General features: G+C 37.2%; 1 protein-coding gene across 6 annotated transcripts in view; it reads right to left on the reverse strand.

Annotated features, from left to right (window-relative positions):
- The window catches only part of CADPS2 (calcium dependent secretion activator 2), a 495,178-nt gene that overhangs the window by 139,434 nt on the left and 339,705 nt on the right, over nt 1-16,039 (reverse strand). For all 6 annotated transcript variants that reach the window (XM_058529077.1, XM_058529069.1, XM_058529059.1 and 3 more), the window contains 2 exons: nt 7,106-7,242; nt 4,600-4,787 (listed from right to left, as the gene is read on the reverse strand). In XM_058529077.1, coding sequence (XP_058385060.1) covers nt 4,600-4,787; nt 7,106-7,242 — 325 coding nt within the window. The remainder of the gene's footprint in view (nt 1-4,599; nt 4,788-7,105; nt 7,243-16,039) is intronic.

Consider the following 16,039-nt stretch of genomic DNA (forward strand, 5'->3'; position numbering starts at 1 on the left):
AACGCCATGTAACAGGATGTGCTCTCGGAAAAATTTCAGATTCAGACGGCACTGTTGTCCTTCGCTTTAGTCAATAACAAAAGGCAATCTTTTTTCCTTTTGAATTGTTGGCACAGGTAGTTCAGGTAATGAGCAAAAGACTCTTTGAATGTGCGTCTTGACAGATGTAAAAATGATCATAAAGAGAGACTACGGGAAACACGGTAGAAAAGTCAGACTTGATATTGACAGCATTTTTAACAAAATAAATATCAACTGTATAAATATCAGATGCTGCAGACCTGGATAAGAGAAGCTTATTTTCACAGGGGAGGTTGCTGAAACCCAAATATTCTATTAGCAAAGAAATTAAAGTATAATTACATACACAGTGAAATATTTCCAGTTAGCATGAGGTATTACAGCTCTAACTACCTATTTTTCATGTTTTCCCTCCTTTCCCAATCTACAACCTCGTGGCTGGTCAACAAAGAGAAGCATATTAGTATACTGATATAGTATTTATAATTATCCAGTACCTTCACATTAGTATTTCCCCTTTTCCATATGAGAACTCTGAGTTTCAGAAAGGTTAAGCAATTTGCCCAACATGGGTCAGTTGGCAAATTTCAGAGTTGAGATTCAAGTAGAGATTTTTGCCTCTTTTTATTCTTTCATTGTGACAGCATGACATGTCTGAATGACTTCTGTTAGACACTAAAAATTACAGGAAACATTATACCTTTCAGCTTATCTTGGATAATTTTTACCTTAAACTGAGGTTCAAATTTCCCTAAAACCTACATTTCTTCCTGTTTTTCTTCTTAAGCTACATGTGACCTAAATGTTAAATCAGAGACTGACCCAAATTTCTATTCCAAAACACCACCCAGAGATCCCTGAATATGTACATATTTTAACCTGGAAAATGGACTTAATGTGTAATATTAAGTGTAATATATGCATGAACATATAAACATAACTTACACTTTACAGTGTACCACTATAAAGAAAACAATAGTTTTACAGAATAAAAGTAACTATGGCAACCGATAGATTCAAATCAGGCTGCCTTCCAGGCGGTGGCAGCAACTCCAGTTGTCTCAGTAACTTTCCATTAAAATGTGCCTCAAACACATACATTTTGGGGGCACATTAACTGAATTTCCCACTTAATGGTCTCAATTTAATTTTACCTTTCTGTGTTAATGACTAAAATATCATACAATACAATACATACATACAATGATCATACAAATACATTGGGTTTGTCTGTTTCACTGCAACCTTCTTATCCTCTTACATTTCCGAAAGCTGCCTAACACTCGGAGGCCTATCTTTTGATATCCATTGGTCAAGAGGAATTAAGACAGAGCCAAGAGATAAGAGACAGTTATAGTGAAATAGTCCCTCACTCTGGCTATCAAAGATTAGCCATCTTGTCATCCTGACTGTCCCCTGCTTCCCCTGTCACCCCCTCCCACCCAGGTTTGCTGAGTGCAGAGGACTTAGTTTGGGGTAATGGTAAAAATGACTACAATCTGCAACATTCCCCTAATTTCCAGTAAGGGTGAGCTCCATAATGAAGTGAAAGCCTGGATAGATTCTGAGACTAGGATCAGTCATTTTATTGTGGGATGAGAAAAGACAACAGTGAGGACTTCAACAGACATTTATTGTGTACCCACAATATGCAAGGCACTGTGTGAGGTTCTACAGAGGATAACAGGTAAATGAGTAGTAGTTTTTGCCTACAAAATATGATCTACTAGAGCAGTAGCAGATGTGTTTGTATTTAGTATACAAGTGTACATGATAAAGTTTGTAAGGTAACTACAGATAAAAGGTCTGTGGTGTTTGAATAAGTTAACAGAAGTCTTCTTAGAGGAGTTTTGTGATATCTGACTGTTAAAAACTTGGAAAAAGAGAAACATCACAGGGAGAATAAACTGGTTGTTTGGGATAAAGGTTATGGTGGAGAAGAATCTTTGGACTGCAGACTGGGTAGACAGAACGAGATGATATTGGGCAAACCCTGAAATTGTAGCTAGGAATTTATTATTACTTTAATAACCAAATGAGAATCACTGAAGTTTTTTGAAAAGGAGTATGGTAAAAGTCAATCTGCTAATTTTGAAGGTGATGGATAGACTACTATAGGGAGAAAAAAGTAAAAGAGAGATTAATAAAGATAGATAAACAAGAAAAAATGAAGGCCAGAATTAAGATAGATACAATGGAAATGGAAAAAGGGAAATTTGGGAGTACTATGAAGACAGAACATCGGCAATGGCAATAAACTGGGTATAGGAGGTAAAAGAAAAAGATGAATGAAAAATGAATGCGCCATTAACGGAAGTGATATTAACACAAATAATGAAGTCATTCATCAAATATTCACTTAACACTTATTTTGTGTCAGGAGTGTTACTTTTTGCCAGGCACTCTGCTAGGAGCTAAAAGAGTTCCAGGAACAGGAGCTGGTTTCGTGAGATAATGGATTTAACTTTATACACAGAGCTGAAAGTGCCAGTGGAACCCTCAAGCCGCTAACTGTCGACAGAGATCTGTAGTTCAGGAGAATAACCAGGTTGGAAGTATCTGTATAAAGAGAGGTCACAGTTGAAGTTGTGGAAAGGAGCAAGATCACTGAAGTAGAAAAATTCTCAGAAAGAATACTTTTTCAAGAAGAGATGTGAGAAAAAACACTATGCTGCACTTGGGGTCTGGAGGAACAGGAACTGTTAGCAAAGAGATGGTCAAAAAAACCCAACAAAAATAAGGGGGCTGGCCCAGTGGCGCAAGCAGTTAAGTGCGTGCGCTCCGCTGCGGCAGCCGGGGGTTCGCCGGTTCGGATCCCGGGTGCGCACCGACACACTGCTTGTTGAGCCATGCTGTGGTGGCGTCCCATATAAAGTAGAGGAAGATGGGCACGGATGTTAGCTCAGGGCCAATCTGCCTCAGAAAAAAGAGGAGGATTGGCATCAGATGTTAGCTCAGGGCTGATCTTCCTGACAAAAAAAAAAAAAAAAAAAAAAAAAAACAAGAGGAGAGCGGAGAGCCAAGATAGCATTGCATCAGGGAAGGTACGCTGCATTTTAAGAAGCACAGTGCTTTGGAAATTCCACAGCATCAACTTTTCAATAGAGTAAGAGTGAAGCTGGAGGAGAGGCTACGGGATGAGGTCATCAGGCAATCCATTCCAAGAAGCCTCCTTAGCACATGAGGAGTTGGAAGCCAGATGGGGGACTGCTGAGAGAAGTCTGGGTGGGACGATAAGGAAAACAATGGAAAGATGAGGAGAACAGTGACAGGATAACAATACTTAGACCATATTCACTACCAGTCAACATTTTTTTGAACACTCATGTGCCAGGCAGTGTTCTAAGTGCTGATATATATTAATGCATTTAATCTCTATCACAATTTAAGATTTATGAGAGAGATACCCTTTTATGTCTTTCTCATAGACTGGGAAGCAAAAATAGGCAGACAGAGGCACAGAGAGATTAGAAGCTTGCCCTACTTCACACAGTTAATAAGTATTAATTTGAACCCAAGTGGTCTGACTTCAGAATCCCTTGACCACTCTGTCATGTTGTGAGGCGAGATGAAACTTTGACAGGTTTGTGGGAAGAAAAGAAATATAAAGAGGGAGAGATGGAATAATGGTTGCAGCAAGTTGAAAAGGGGGTGGGATAAGGGATACCTCCTTTACGGAAGGAGCCCTAGCAAGTGTTTCCTGGAACAGGATTAAGAGAAGAGACGGAGGGGCCGGCCCGGTGGCTTAGCAGTTAAGTTCCTGCGCTCCCCTTCGGCAGCCTGGGGTTCGCAGGTTTGGATCCCTGGCGCAGATCTCAGCACCACTCATCAAGCCATGCTATGGCTGCATTCCATATAGAAAATAGAGGAGGATGGGCACAGATGTTAGCTCAGGGCTAATCTTCCTCAGCAAAAAGAGGAAGATTGGCAATAGATGTTAGCTCAGGGCCGATCTTCCTCACATACGAAAAAAAAAAAGAACAGAGGGAGAGTGACATGGAAAGATTTCAAGCTCAGAGATACATAGTTGTGAAGGTTTGCATTAGGTGATTTTTTGCTCTTTTGGTAAAGCAAGGGGTGAGGTTACTGGCTCAGGGTACTAAAAGGGGATATTTGTTCATAAAGTGTCGATTAGGGAAGGGGCTGGGAGGAGACTCTACATAAACCCCATTATTTATATTGCTTTGTCAATGAAGCTTATTCCACAGTGGAAAAGCAAGGGTCATAAGGTATACACAGACCTATCAACAAACTCTACCCAGACACACATACGCATTACCATACAAATACAGATGATACTTCAGCTGTGCAGACTCTAGTACAATGTGGTACATAAGAACTAAAAGGCAACTTTGAATCTCATAGATATTCTCTCTCTCTCAAGTGGCTTTAATGGCAAAAAGAAACAAAGTGCAGCCCACCAGATTGATGTACATTTTTTCTTCATGAGTTTTCTTCTCTCTTGCAAGAAGTGTTTGCTGTTTAAAATCCGTTACTAGGTGATAATGGCGAAGCGCCTTTTTCTCTCTTCTCAAGTCAACCCTACACATTTCACTGTGTGTTTGCAAGTAAAAATACCTGTTGCCGTGCACATGAGAGGCGCAGAATGCAAAGCTGTAATGGAGCAGGGTTGGGTCAATAACAGCACCATTTTCTGAATGTTCCATCAGTTCTGTAAGGTAGCAGAGATGCCTGTGACAGCCTCTCACACCATAACGGGCACAGTACTCGTCTAACACAAAAACTTGGCCAGGGCTAAACCAACCCTGCAAAAGAAAAAAAAAAAAAAGATTTTTTTTTTCTGTACTAAGATCTGCCTTTCTGTAGGCACTGTTAGGCATTATAAGCAGAAGCTGCATTCAAGTGTCTTTTGACAGATTTTTATTAGTGGTATGTTTCATATTATTTTCAGAAGACCTGATATCATTGATTTTGGAACTAATCTGGGACACAGGCAACCTCATACTCTTCTGTCTTTCTTGCCACAGCAAGGCAGGGGCAACCTCTTCTTCTCCACTGTCATTCAAAATCAGTCAAATTTGTTCACAGTATTTAAATGGTCAGTCACAAAGAATGGCATTCCAAAAAATTTCAATCTCTATATGAATCAATTAAAAAGAGAATGGTACAGCAGACACTATAATTGAAATTTCCTAGTTACCAAAAGCATTTTATAAAGTGAATTAAAAGAAAATTTCAGTAAGTCTAGCAGTGATCAACATGTACTATGTGGGTATTTAAGTATTTGAGATAGTGTTCTGTTTGTCTTTCTAGGACCAATATAACAAAGTTAGTGTTTTATAGTAGTAGTTTCTGTTTCTCTTGAAATGAGATGTTGGGGGGGAGTGTGTCTGTGGGTGTGGGGGTGTGTGTGTGTGTGTGTGTGTTTGTGTGTGTGGCTGTGAACTGAAACAGCAGGCAGCCTGCTTTGCTAACATGAGGACACGGTTAGGTAGAGCTGATTTAGAAAATGTTTCCATGGATTATATGGATTTATATGGATTAACTTAAGATAAAAATAAGAGAAAGAAGGGGGAACGGAGAGTTTTAAAAGAGGGCATGATAATCACGTAAGAGAAGGGAAAAAATGATGATAAATGTACAAAGATGAACTGCAATAAAGAGGAGGAGGAAAAGGAGAACAAAGAACACCAGAATACTTACTGTGGAGATGGGACAGGCAGTGTACCAGACATACTACATATAACATAGCTTTAATATTTAGAACCAACATGCATGGTAGTCATTATGATCTCTATATGACAGATATATAAGCTAAAGCTCAGAGATGTTTAGTGAATTGCTCAAGACACATTGCAAATCAGTTGTTGAGCCATGATTTACATCCAGGCTCATCCTGCCTGCAAACTCTCTTTCTGATCACACCATGCTCACTACCCTGTAGGTGCAGTTGAGGACACACGGCAGTGTTCTCTTCAGACTCCGTACCACACGTGGGGTCATCCACATAATCAAAATAACTTTTGGCAATTCAGGTACTAGCCCCACTGAGTGGAATCCAAGGGGAAAGTGTCCCTTATTGATGTTCACTCTATATGCGCTTGTCCCTGGAAAGATATCAGGGTTTTGTGATGATTTGTTTTACTCTCCACGTAACTGGAAAGTTTGGGCTGGATCAGGTTTAAACTACACAATTACATGTTGAATAACAAATACTTAATAAAGAGTCTACAAATGGATTAATGAAGCATCAGTGTGATCATGGCAGTAAGCTGTTTCGTTTCTTCCTGTTGCAACATCGCTGATGAGCTGGGAGCACACCCTGTCTGAAATATTATTTTAAAGAGAAGGTAACTTTATTGCATGCAGCTACCACGTTCAGTGCCAAGAGACTAAGTGGTGACGGAAATAGGTATATTCAGGCTGGAAAAATTCCAGAGGAATTGCCAGTGACAATATAAGTCCTTGGAAAGGCACATATGATCCCTAGGCTATAGTTTAACACCCACATTCTAAGAAGTCAAGCATTCTTTCCAAAAGTAAATTATACTTTGTATCCCAAATTCTGGCTAGTTTCAACACATACAAAGTAGCAGGTTAGCTACTCAATTTAATTCCTTTTTCTTTTTTTTAAGAAATTCAAATTATCTCTGGAGGGTTAGATGAAACTAAACTTTTCCTCTGTCATATTGTTTATCCCACTGCTTCTTTCCCCCGTCACTGAGGTTGTCTTTCCAGGAACAAAAGAGAGAAATGAAAGATATCAACATTTGGTGAGCAGAATCTAACCCTTAAAATGTCTGTACAGGTGTTGGTAAATCCTACCACAGAGTTTATCTTCATTAAAGCCTTCTATTTTCATTCAGCTTCTCCAGAGGGACGGCTACGCCACAGTTCAGTGTCTGTTTGAGTCTATTCTCCTGTCAATTGAGTGGCACAGCAGTGGTCTTCAAGTGTATAATTTTCAAATTGGGAAGCAATCGATTGGAATCCTTTATCCCTAACTCCAACTACAATTATTAAGAGAGTCAGGAATAAAATGCTGCTTCATAACAAGTATTTCTCACTTTAAAAAATCCTTCATTCTAACCTATAGGGACTAGATAGACAGACTTGTACTCACCAAGCAAGAATAGGAATCATTCAGTCTGTGATCCAAAGTCTGCCTCTGGAGTATTCTAAAAAGGAAGGCGTGGTCAAGCTTGCAAGGATTTGCAGAAATAAACTCATCCATACCATGTTTCTGAAAACGGTCTGCATCTGTAAATTCAGAAAAGCATGTATAATCCATTTATTTTACTGGTTTAATAATGGGCAACTGCAGTTTTTAAAGAACACAAAATGCATGCCTCATGATAACAGAAGACTTCTACTACATAAAATATGATGCCAAGAATTCAGCACATGAACATAAATTTCAATTTTTTTGGACCCTAAATACAAATGATGGAAAAATCTGCCACCCATTTGGAATGAGTACATTTTATTTTCATTCAAAGCTACTTTCAAATATCCATCACAGAAATAATTTTTTCCAATTTTAAGAAAAGGTGATGCATTTTAAGTATACATTACTGAAGGAATTGACTGGAAAAGAACCCAGGTCTGTTCATAAAAAAACACAATGATGGCTAGAGGCCTGCTTTCCAAATGGCAAACTGGGGCAGAAATGAACACACAAGCTTCAGCTGGATCACTTCCAGTCTTTTTCTTGTGTGGAGCTTTTAATGGGACCAACCTTAATGTAGAAATGGCAATGAATGCTCTCAAGCTTCAAGTTTAAGACATGAAAAAGGGAGCATCATGTTTGTGCAAATATGCAGACAAAGCATAACGTCACAAACGGCACTTCAATCAAAGGCCCAAATTTATTGTTCTTTACAGATTGCATCTTTCAACGCCTACAGACCCTGCGGGTTTATCAAAAGGCAAGCTTTTATGATTGCTTTCATTAATGGTATGTTTTGTCAAAGTCTTCAATGTGAGTTATTTACTAACAGTAGAGAGAAAAAGCCTCATGCTACCCAAAAGGAGTGCTGGGGTGTTACTACATTAGCTCTGTTAGAAATGTAGCGCGTATTGGTCAAGAAATCTGTTATCAAGATAAAAGTGGACTCTCCTCACAATGGTAGGACTGAGGCTCCATTGTTCCTTAAAATTCACAGATAGATCTCATTTCTGGTCATCACAAGAAGCAGAGTCCTAAATGTAAGCTAAATGTAGTTTTTAAAACCTATATGGTACAATTCTAAAACTGCAAAGGAAAGGAGACAAAAGTTTATTGATTAAACCCAATTATAGAGTCAGGCTCATAATAAAACTCAATATTGATCTGTGGACATGATGCTAACATAATCAGTCACATTTAGATATTTAGCCCAGATCATATTGATCCATGTCAAGTTCAACTTTCAGCCATATTTGTGGATGGAAGAACTGTATAATTCAAGCTGAAGGGTCTTCAGAATCAGATTATAAAAAAAGGTAGACAAACTAATTTATATCTCACATCAATGACAGATATCAAATGGTGAACATAGCAAGTAAGCAACAAATGGCCATTCATTGACGATGTAAGGTATGAGGTTATGATCCAGGGAGAAAGTAGCATATGTAGTCTTCTACATTTAATAATTACTTACCTGAATAATTAAATCCATTACATGTGGTAAATTAGCATTAATTTGATGAACACTAAACTAAACTGCTTTTCCTGAACTGAGAAATGAGACAATCCAACTTTTCTTGTATTTTATTCTTATGTCTGACAGTCTTTTAATATAAAGTTAAATATATGATAATGTGAAATAATATCAAATGAGGCGGCAGACTATTGAAAAATGCAAGGCACATATATGATAAAATTGGAAGATTATTTTGTCTTAAAGAATTTATCTTAGACTCTTCATTTCTCCATTTACCTGAGTAAAAAAAATGTTTTAGTGTCACCTTTATGAAATTAAATTACTAGTTTTATAAGACCTGCTGAATTTTATTATTTCTTTCACCAGAGAAGGTCATAACAAGGAGTTAAAAATAATGCCCATTAATGGCTTGTCTGTTGAGAAAAAGATAGGTAACAAATTTCAGAGAAAAAAAATCTATAATTCTCCTTTTACTATAAAGGTCTGTAGAAGCCAATTTTTATTTTAAAACAACGGGTTCACAGTCTCTAAATAAAATATACAAGTTCCTGAAAAAAATGAGTCTATGGTTCACTTCTACAATTAAATCATTTTCAAAAATGAATTTACTTTATGAAGTATTTACCTCATGAAATATAACTCTAAACCAGATATTTAGTAATGTGACAAGACTTTCTGAATCACACACATAAATGGAAAATTACTTCTCCAACAATTACCATTAGTGATAAAAATACTGTAATATCATGATAGCAATTTAAGTCACAAATACAGACGCCATATTGACAATGGAAAAACATACAGGTAAACAAATCCACTAAAGATTTTATTAAAAAAAAAAAAACCAAAAAACCTACAATCTCTCTGGGGCTATAATTCTATGAAAGTGAAATGTACTCTTAGGGATTATCCCATCTTCAAAACACAACCTGTTAAGACCAAGCATCTCTACTCTGTCCTTCCTATGTGTCACAACCACATTTCAAAATATTTTATGCAACTACATTTCACTATGTACCATTATGCCATTAGTTTCCACGAATTTATGAGGAAACAAAAATAAATTGAAAAAGCAACAGTTTTGATCTCACTGTGGGAGAAATTTTGACTTTAAAATTCTCTCATGAACTAAAGTAAAATAGGAAATCAACTATCATTAAAACATTATCTAGTTTCTTGGGGCCGGCCCGGTGGCGTAGCAGTTAAGTGTACGCGCTCTGCTGCGGCAGCCCGTGGTTCGCAGGTTCGGATCCCAGGTGTGCACCAACGCACTGCTTGTCAAGCCATGCTGTGGCGGCTTCCCATATAAAGTGGAAGAGGATGGGCACAGATGTTAGCCCAGGGCCAGTCTTCCTCAGCACAAAGAGGAAGATTGGCATCGGATGTTAGCTCAGGGCTAATCTTCCTCTTACACATACACAAAAATACTATCTAGTTTCTTATTTTCATAAAAGACTATTTTTATATAATTTTCTCTGGGCATAACATACCTACATTTAGCTCTTAGGAAACACAGAGATATCATTTGGATCAAATGGAAAATGTGCTTTCAGTCAATAACATAAGGAAATCCCAGGCTTGGAGACTTGCTTTAAAACTGAGTTATACTGGATTATCTTCAATTAATGTTTATTGTAACACAAAATTATGGTGACTAGTTCTTAAAATGATTCATGACACTAATCAAATGTTCACTATAATGACAAATTTCAGCTCATTTTGTCTTCCAAAACAATAAGAAAATTATTAAAAAAAAAAAAACCCAAAGATATGAGCTTTAACAATGTACTGTAAAACTGTCATAAATTGTGATGATTAACCTATGGAATAACTAGAGATGTGGGACATGGTAATTGAGGATACTGGGGGAGAGTTTCTGTGGTAACAGTTGGATATATGTTTCAGCGTCTTCAGGTGTTACTGTCACCAGGTTACGGTAAAAGTAGATGGAATAAACCCAAATTGAGAAAGATTACTATTTGCTATACATTTAAGGAATTATAAAGGCTTTATTCAAATAGAACCTGAAAATTTAAATTTTTCACTAGAATAATAGCTGTTGGAATCAAGAGAAAAGAGTAAGTAGGCTGACAGTATCAATTTAAACAGTTAACACTGACTTGAAAACAGCTAGCACGGAAGACAACGGGGAGACTATGAGCAAGCTGGTAGGCCCCACAGTGCTGGGGAGGCCATGTGGTGGGCACTGACCACAGCCAGCCCCCATGTGCTCAAGAACCCAAATCCCAGGAAAGGCATCTAAGGCAGAGTTCAGAACACGAGATGGGGAAAGTATTTACCTGAAATGTTTCTCCTTCCTTAATTTGAAAGATGCTGCACGTTTTGCTCCTTCTGCTTTTATGGGAGATTAGGGATATAAAAGGCAAAGGGGAGGAAAAAGAGTTGGGGGAAAGAGCAAGAGGTCACTGAAGGAGAAGAGCAGGCCGTTCATTAGCATTCTGAGACCAATCAGGTGCTCAGGCGTCCAGGCCTGGGACTCGACTACAAAAAGTACTACAAAGAGGGTGCTGTTAGCTAAGAGCTTGCCACTTCCTCTGCAAAACCCTGAGTGGAACTAAGCAACAAATTAACCTTATAAAATTTAATAAATTGGTTTAAAATTGTCCTATGTCTAGGAGTTTGCCTGTAGCTGCCTTTACTGCTACCCATACCTGACTCTACTTTACTTTTAGCTCAGACTCTCATTGAGCTTGAAAATTTACAGGAAGTTAAAAGTGGCACAGAGCAGTACACACCACTTCTCTTGTTACAGCAGCCATACGCCGTTAATAGGAAGAGTTGAATGTTAAAATTTTTATGTAGATTATCCTGGTTGGTATGTTCGTGTTTTACGTGAAGACCAAGGAGAAAGAGTTGATAGATATATTAATTATAAGTTTGTTCACACCTCTATTATCGACTCAATTTCTTAGCTTGTTTTTGTTAAATTGGTTAAAAACTGATGTATGGATTTACACATCTTGCTTTCTGCAGCAAATAACAGACAAGTAATATTTTCACATGAGGACAATTTTAATCAACACATACAGACCTAGAATCATAGGCAAAATAAACCAATATTCAACATTTATTTCTTTACCTATGAAGTGTGAAATTTAACTTACTACATCAATCAGGAAAAGCAGCTTATAAAATAAGCTTATACTCCAATTTAAGGATTTAAAAAAATTTGGCTTAAAACCACAAGGAAGGTAACTTTTCTGGTTCATTTTTGACATTCATTTATTATCGAAGTCAACTACTACTGTGCTGTATTATGTAACATACACATTGTATTATGTTATACACATAAGGGACAGAAAAGTGAAAAACAAGGTGCTTGCACAGTATTTTAGAGACAGCAAAGAAGGATAATTTAACCAAAGAATGCCTGTCAGTCAGGCAAAAGGCAGCATACTGTTTGCAGCTAGACTTTCTATATATTCTGAGAGTCAAAGAAATAGGGAAGAGATCATCAGAGAAATCTATAAACACATTATTTATATCCTAAAAAAGATAATAAGGTTGATTTCTAATAAGTTAGATATCATAAATTTATTATTTTGTTCTGAATATCACTAAACGTTCAGTATGCTTAGTTTTAAAAACAAGCTTTCTTTAAGTTATAAAATAGATACTTCAAAGAAAATTCAGGAAATAGAGGAAATGAGGTAGCAACTAGTCTTGCCAATTAAACTCATACACTGTGAATATTTTAGGTGTAATTCTACCTTTCTATCTATCTATATTTTTTTTTTTGAGGAAGATTAGCCCTGAGCTAACATCTGTCACCAATCCTCCTCTTTTTGCTGAGGAAGATTAGCCCTGAGCTAACATCCGTTGCCAATCCTCCTCTTTTTGCTGAAGAAGACTGGCCCTGGGCTAACATCCACACCCATCTTCCTCTACTTTATAGGGGATGCCACCACAGCATGGCTTGATAAGCGGTGCGTAGGTCCGCACCCGGGATCCGAAGCTGCAAACCCGGGCCGCTGAAGTGGAGCACACCAACTTAACTGCTACGCCACCGGGCTGGCTTCTCTATATTTTTTAAACTGTTTTTTTTTTTTTTTAACATAGTAAAAACAATACCACATATATAACTTAGCATTTTCTACACTTAACATTGAGCATTTTTTCTGCATGCTATTGTAACACCCTCATAGTCATTACCTTATGCCCACATGAATGGTTGAAATTAGGTTGTTTCTACTTTTCTGTTGTGCAAAATAGACATTTTTGTTTCATAAATGGTAAAGTTAACCTAAATATTCTGAGTTTGCCTAGAAAGTAGGAGACTGACATTGTGAATAAGATCATGATATTTTTTCAAAAATCATAACATTACCAACATTTTAATACAACGAAGCAAAAAAACACCAAAATCATGGAAATACTTACCCTTACTAGCTATAGGTCAGCAAAGAAATGAAAAACAAAGCATATTTAAATGGGTTAGGAACACATTTATTTCTATAAGTAGTCATTTAATGATGTTATTTTCTTAGTTTCTACTAATGACTCTAAAAGCAGTTCTTCCAAGAGATGATCAAGAAAGAAGAAAAAGGAATGCTATGGAAGTCAAGGAAGGGAGGAAAATACTAAGGGCAAATCTACTCTCTGGAGCAGTCCAGTGGCATCTCTGACAGAAGTCATGGTCAGTATTCTCACATGAATATGGTAGAAACACATTTTTCTTCCTTCCTTCCTTTTTTTTTTTTTTTTTTTCCAAAGAAAGATAAAACAGCAGGATCTGCTCTGATAGAAAAATTCAGTAAAAGCCTGGAATTAAGAAAGCTGTTGTTAACTGAAACAGTTTGGCATTTGAGAACAAGTTTAGCTTTTTTAGAATAAGTTAATCAAGGGGCTAGAAAATTCAGTTCCACTTAGCCTGAATCAACACCGCCTTGACAATGCGTTGATATCTAATAGTAGAAAGGCTTTGTTAGAAAGAGATTACATCGCTACCTGAATCAAGTAATTATTAGATCCTTTATTCATTAATTCTGTACATGTAGTCACCGCCTAATGTTCTAGGCCAGTGGTTCCTGACCACTTTTCTTGCCATTCTGTGCAAGATGGGTGATAACCATGAGCTTAGCGCATTCCTTGGGTATTCCCTGTACTTAGGATGTTAAGTAAAAACACTGGAACATAAGTGAATAAGGAAGACATTCTCACAAAAATAATTTTCAAGTCACTGTAATTCAGTGATTTTAAAATAGGGATAATTCTTTCCCATCTACAACCCCGCCCCCTGGAACATTTGGCAAAGTCTGGAGATATTTTTGGTTGTCAGACATGGTGGGGGAGAGTTGCTACTGGCATCTAGTGGGTAGAAGCCAAGGATGATGCTAAACATCCTGTAATATATAGGATAGCCCTCCCTCCAACCCCTGAAACCAAGAATTATCTGGCCCAAAATGTTAATAGTGCCGAGGTTGAGAAATCTTGCTCTAACTTACAAAAAAAATCATTCTGCTTCTGGTCAGGATGCCATAAATGAAAACAGATTTACCTTCCTACCTGAAACAACTGAAAATTCAGAAAAAAAACATCTACAAAAAATAGTTGTAAAACTCTGGGCCTCAGGGAACATAGGAGAACGATTACTGAGAGACCAAGAAACAAATAGGTGAGCCTACAGTTGCCCTAGGTTAATGTCAGGAGAAACTTGCAAAGCTGTGGCACAGGGAACAAGAACCCAGGAAGAGCTAGTGGTCTGTGTTGAGAAGATGGAACTGACAGTTCAGGAAGGCCAGGATGGCTAGAGCTTGCAGGAAAGAGTACTGTTCCCTCCCCCCACCACCTTCTGGATTCAGCTGCATACTGACCACCTCATGCATGTGAGGCAACCACCTGAGAACGGGGAAAGAATCACCCTAAAAGATTAGAGGGGACAGTGCCCAAAACTTACACAGAGCCTGGAGGAATACTTGTCTCCAACAACCAGAATATAGAACCTCAAAATTCACAGGTCATCCGTTAGAGTCCTTAAGAAGAATCTTTGGTCCAGAAGTTGGGAAAATTAATCCTGAACTAGGCACTGTTTGGTCCCACTGAACAAAACTTGAGAGCAAAACCTGAAAGGATTGAATTCTTTCCAAGTAACTTAACTGTGTCTTAGAATAAAGCTCAAGAACATCTTCAGGAAGAAAACTACACCAAGGCACATCATAACCAAACTGCTCAAAACTGGCATTAAAGAGAAAATCTTTAAAGCAGCTAGGGGGAAAAAGACATGTCATGTACAGAGGAACAAACAAAAATGATAGCACATTTCTCATCAAGGAAAAAAAATGCAACTTAGCAGAGTGGAGCAAAATCTTTAAAGTACTGAAAGAAAAATATCTTTTAAAATGAAGGTAAAATAAAGACTTTTTCATATATAAAATAGCTGAAAGAATTCACCACCATCAGATCTGCACTACAAGAAAAGTCAAAGGAAGTCCTTCAAGAAGAAGTAAAATGTATGTACAAGAGAATGAAGAGCGCTGGAAGTGGTAACTACTGGGTAAGTATAACATTTTCTCATACTGTTTAAATTTATTTAACAGGTAATTGACTGTTTAAGGTAATAATAATAGGGATGTATTATAGGATTTACAACGTATGTAGAAGTAAAATGTATTGCAAGAACAGTATCGAGTCCAGGAGGGGAGGAATGGAAGTCTATTCTTGTAAGGTTCATACACTACTCATGAAGTGATATAACATCACATGAAGATGGAGTGTGATAAATTTAAAGGTGTACACTTTAAACCCTAAAGCACAAAGGTGACTGGAGTTGAGCTCATATTCCATCTTTAATTATTTGGCCTAAAGTGCCTTTGTTTAAGATGACCAGATGTGATACTCAAGGGTGCTTAAAAGGAAGAGAGAGTAGTTATTTGATGCATGAAAAGCAGGAGAAGAGAATAATGCATGTCAAGATGTTACTCTCCTGGAGAAGAATTTTGAGAGTAAAAAGGTGTTTATTGAAAAGCCACAATTTGAGCTTAAAGTTACAGACAAACTGATCTATTATAGGAGAAATTAGAGAAGTTTTGCAAAGGAATATGTAACAAGTTAGAACATTTGCTTGAAAGATTATTAAAGCTATGTTTGAAATGTTTCTATCATTACTACATAATTTGTTATTAATCACTTAAAACGAAAAATATAATTCTTAATGATTTAAATTAGCATATGGAAAATGACATGAACATTAAGGTATTTAGAAAAAGAGAGTTGGCTTGATGACTTACTCTTCTTTTATCAGTCTACAACAGAAAATAGCCCTATTATTCTTCTGGATTATTAAGAACAACTCAAGAAAGTGATGGTTGATCATTTTGGTATTCTGAAATCCTTTCAATGCCAATTTGTTTTTGCATTACTTTTCCATTTCTATAGCACACATAAATTAAAAT

Source organism: Diceros bicornis, chromosome 3 (assembly GCF_020826845.1).
Source record: "Diceros bicornis minor isolate mBicDic1 chromosome 3, mDicBic1.mat.cur, whole genome shotgun sequence".
NCBI classification, from domain to species: Eukaryota; Metazoa; Chordata; class Mammalia; order Perissodactyla; family Rhinocerotidae; genus Diceros; species Diceros bicornis.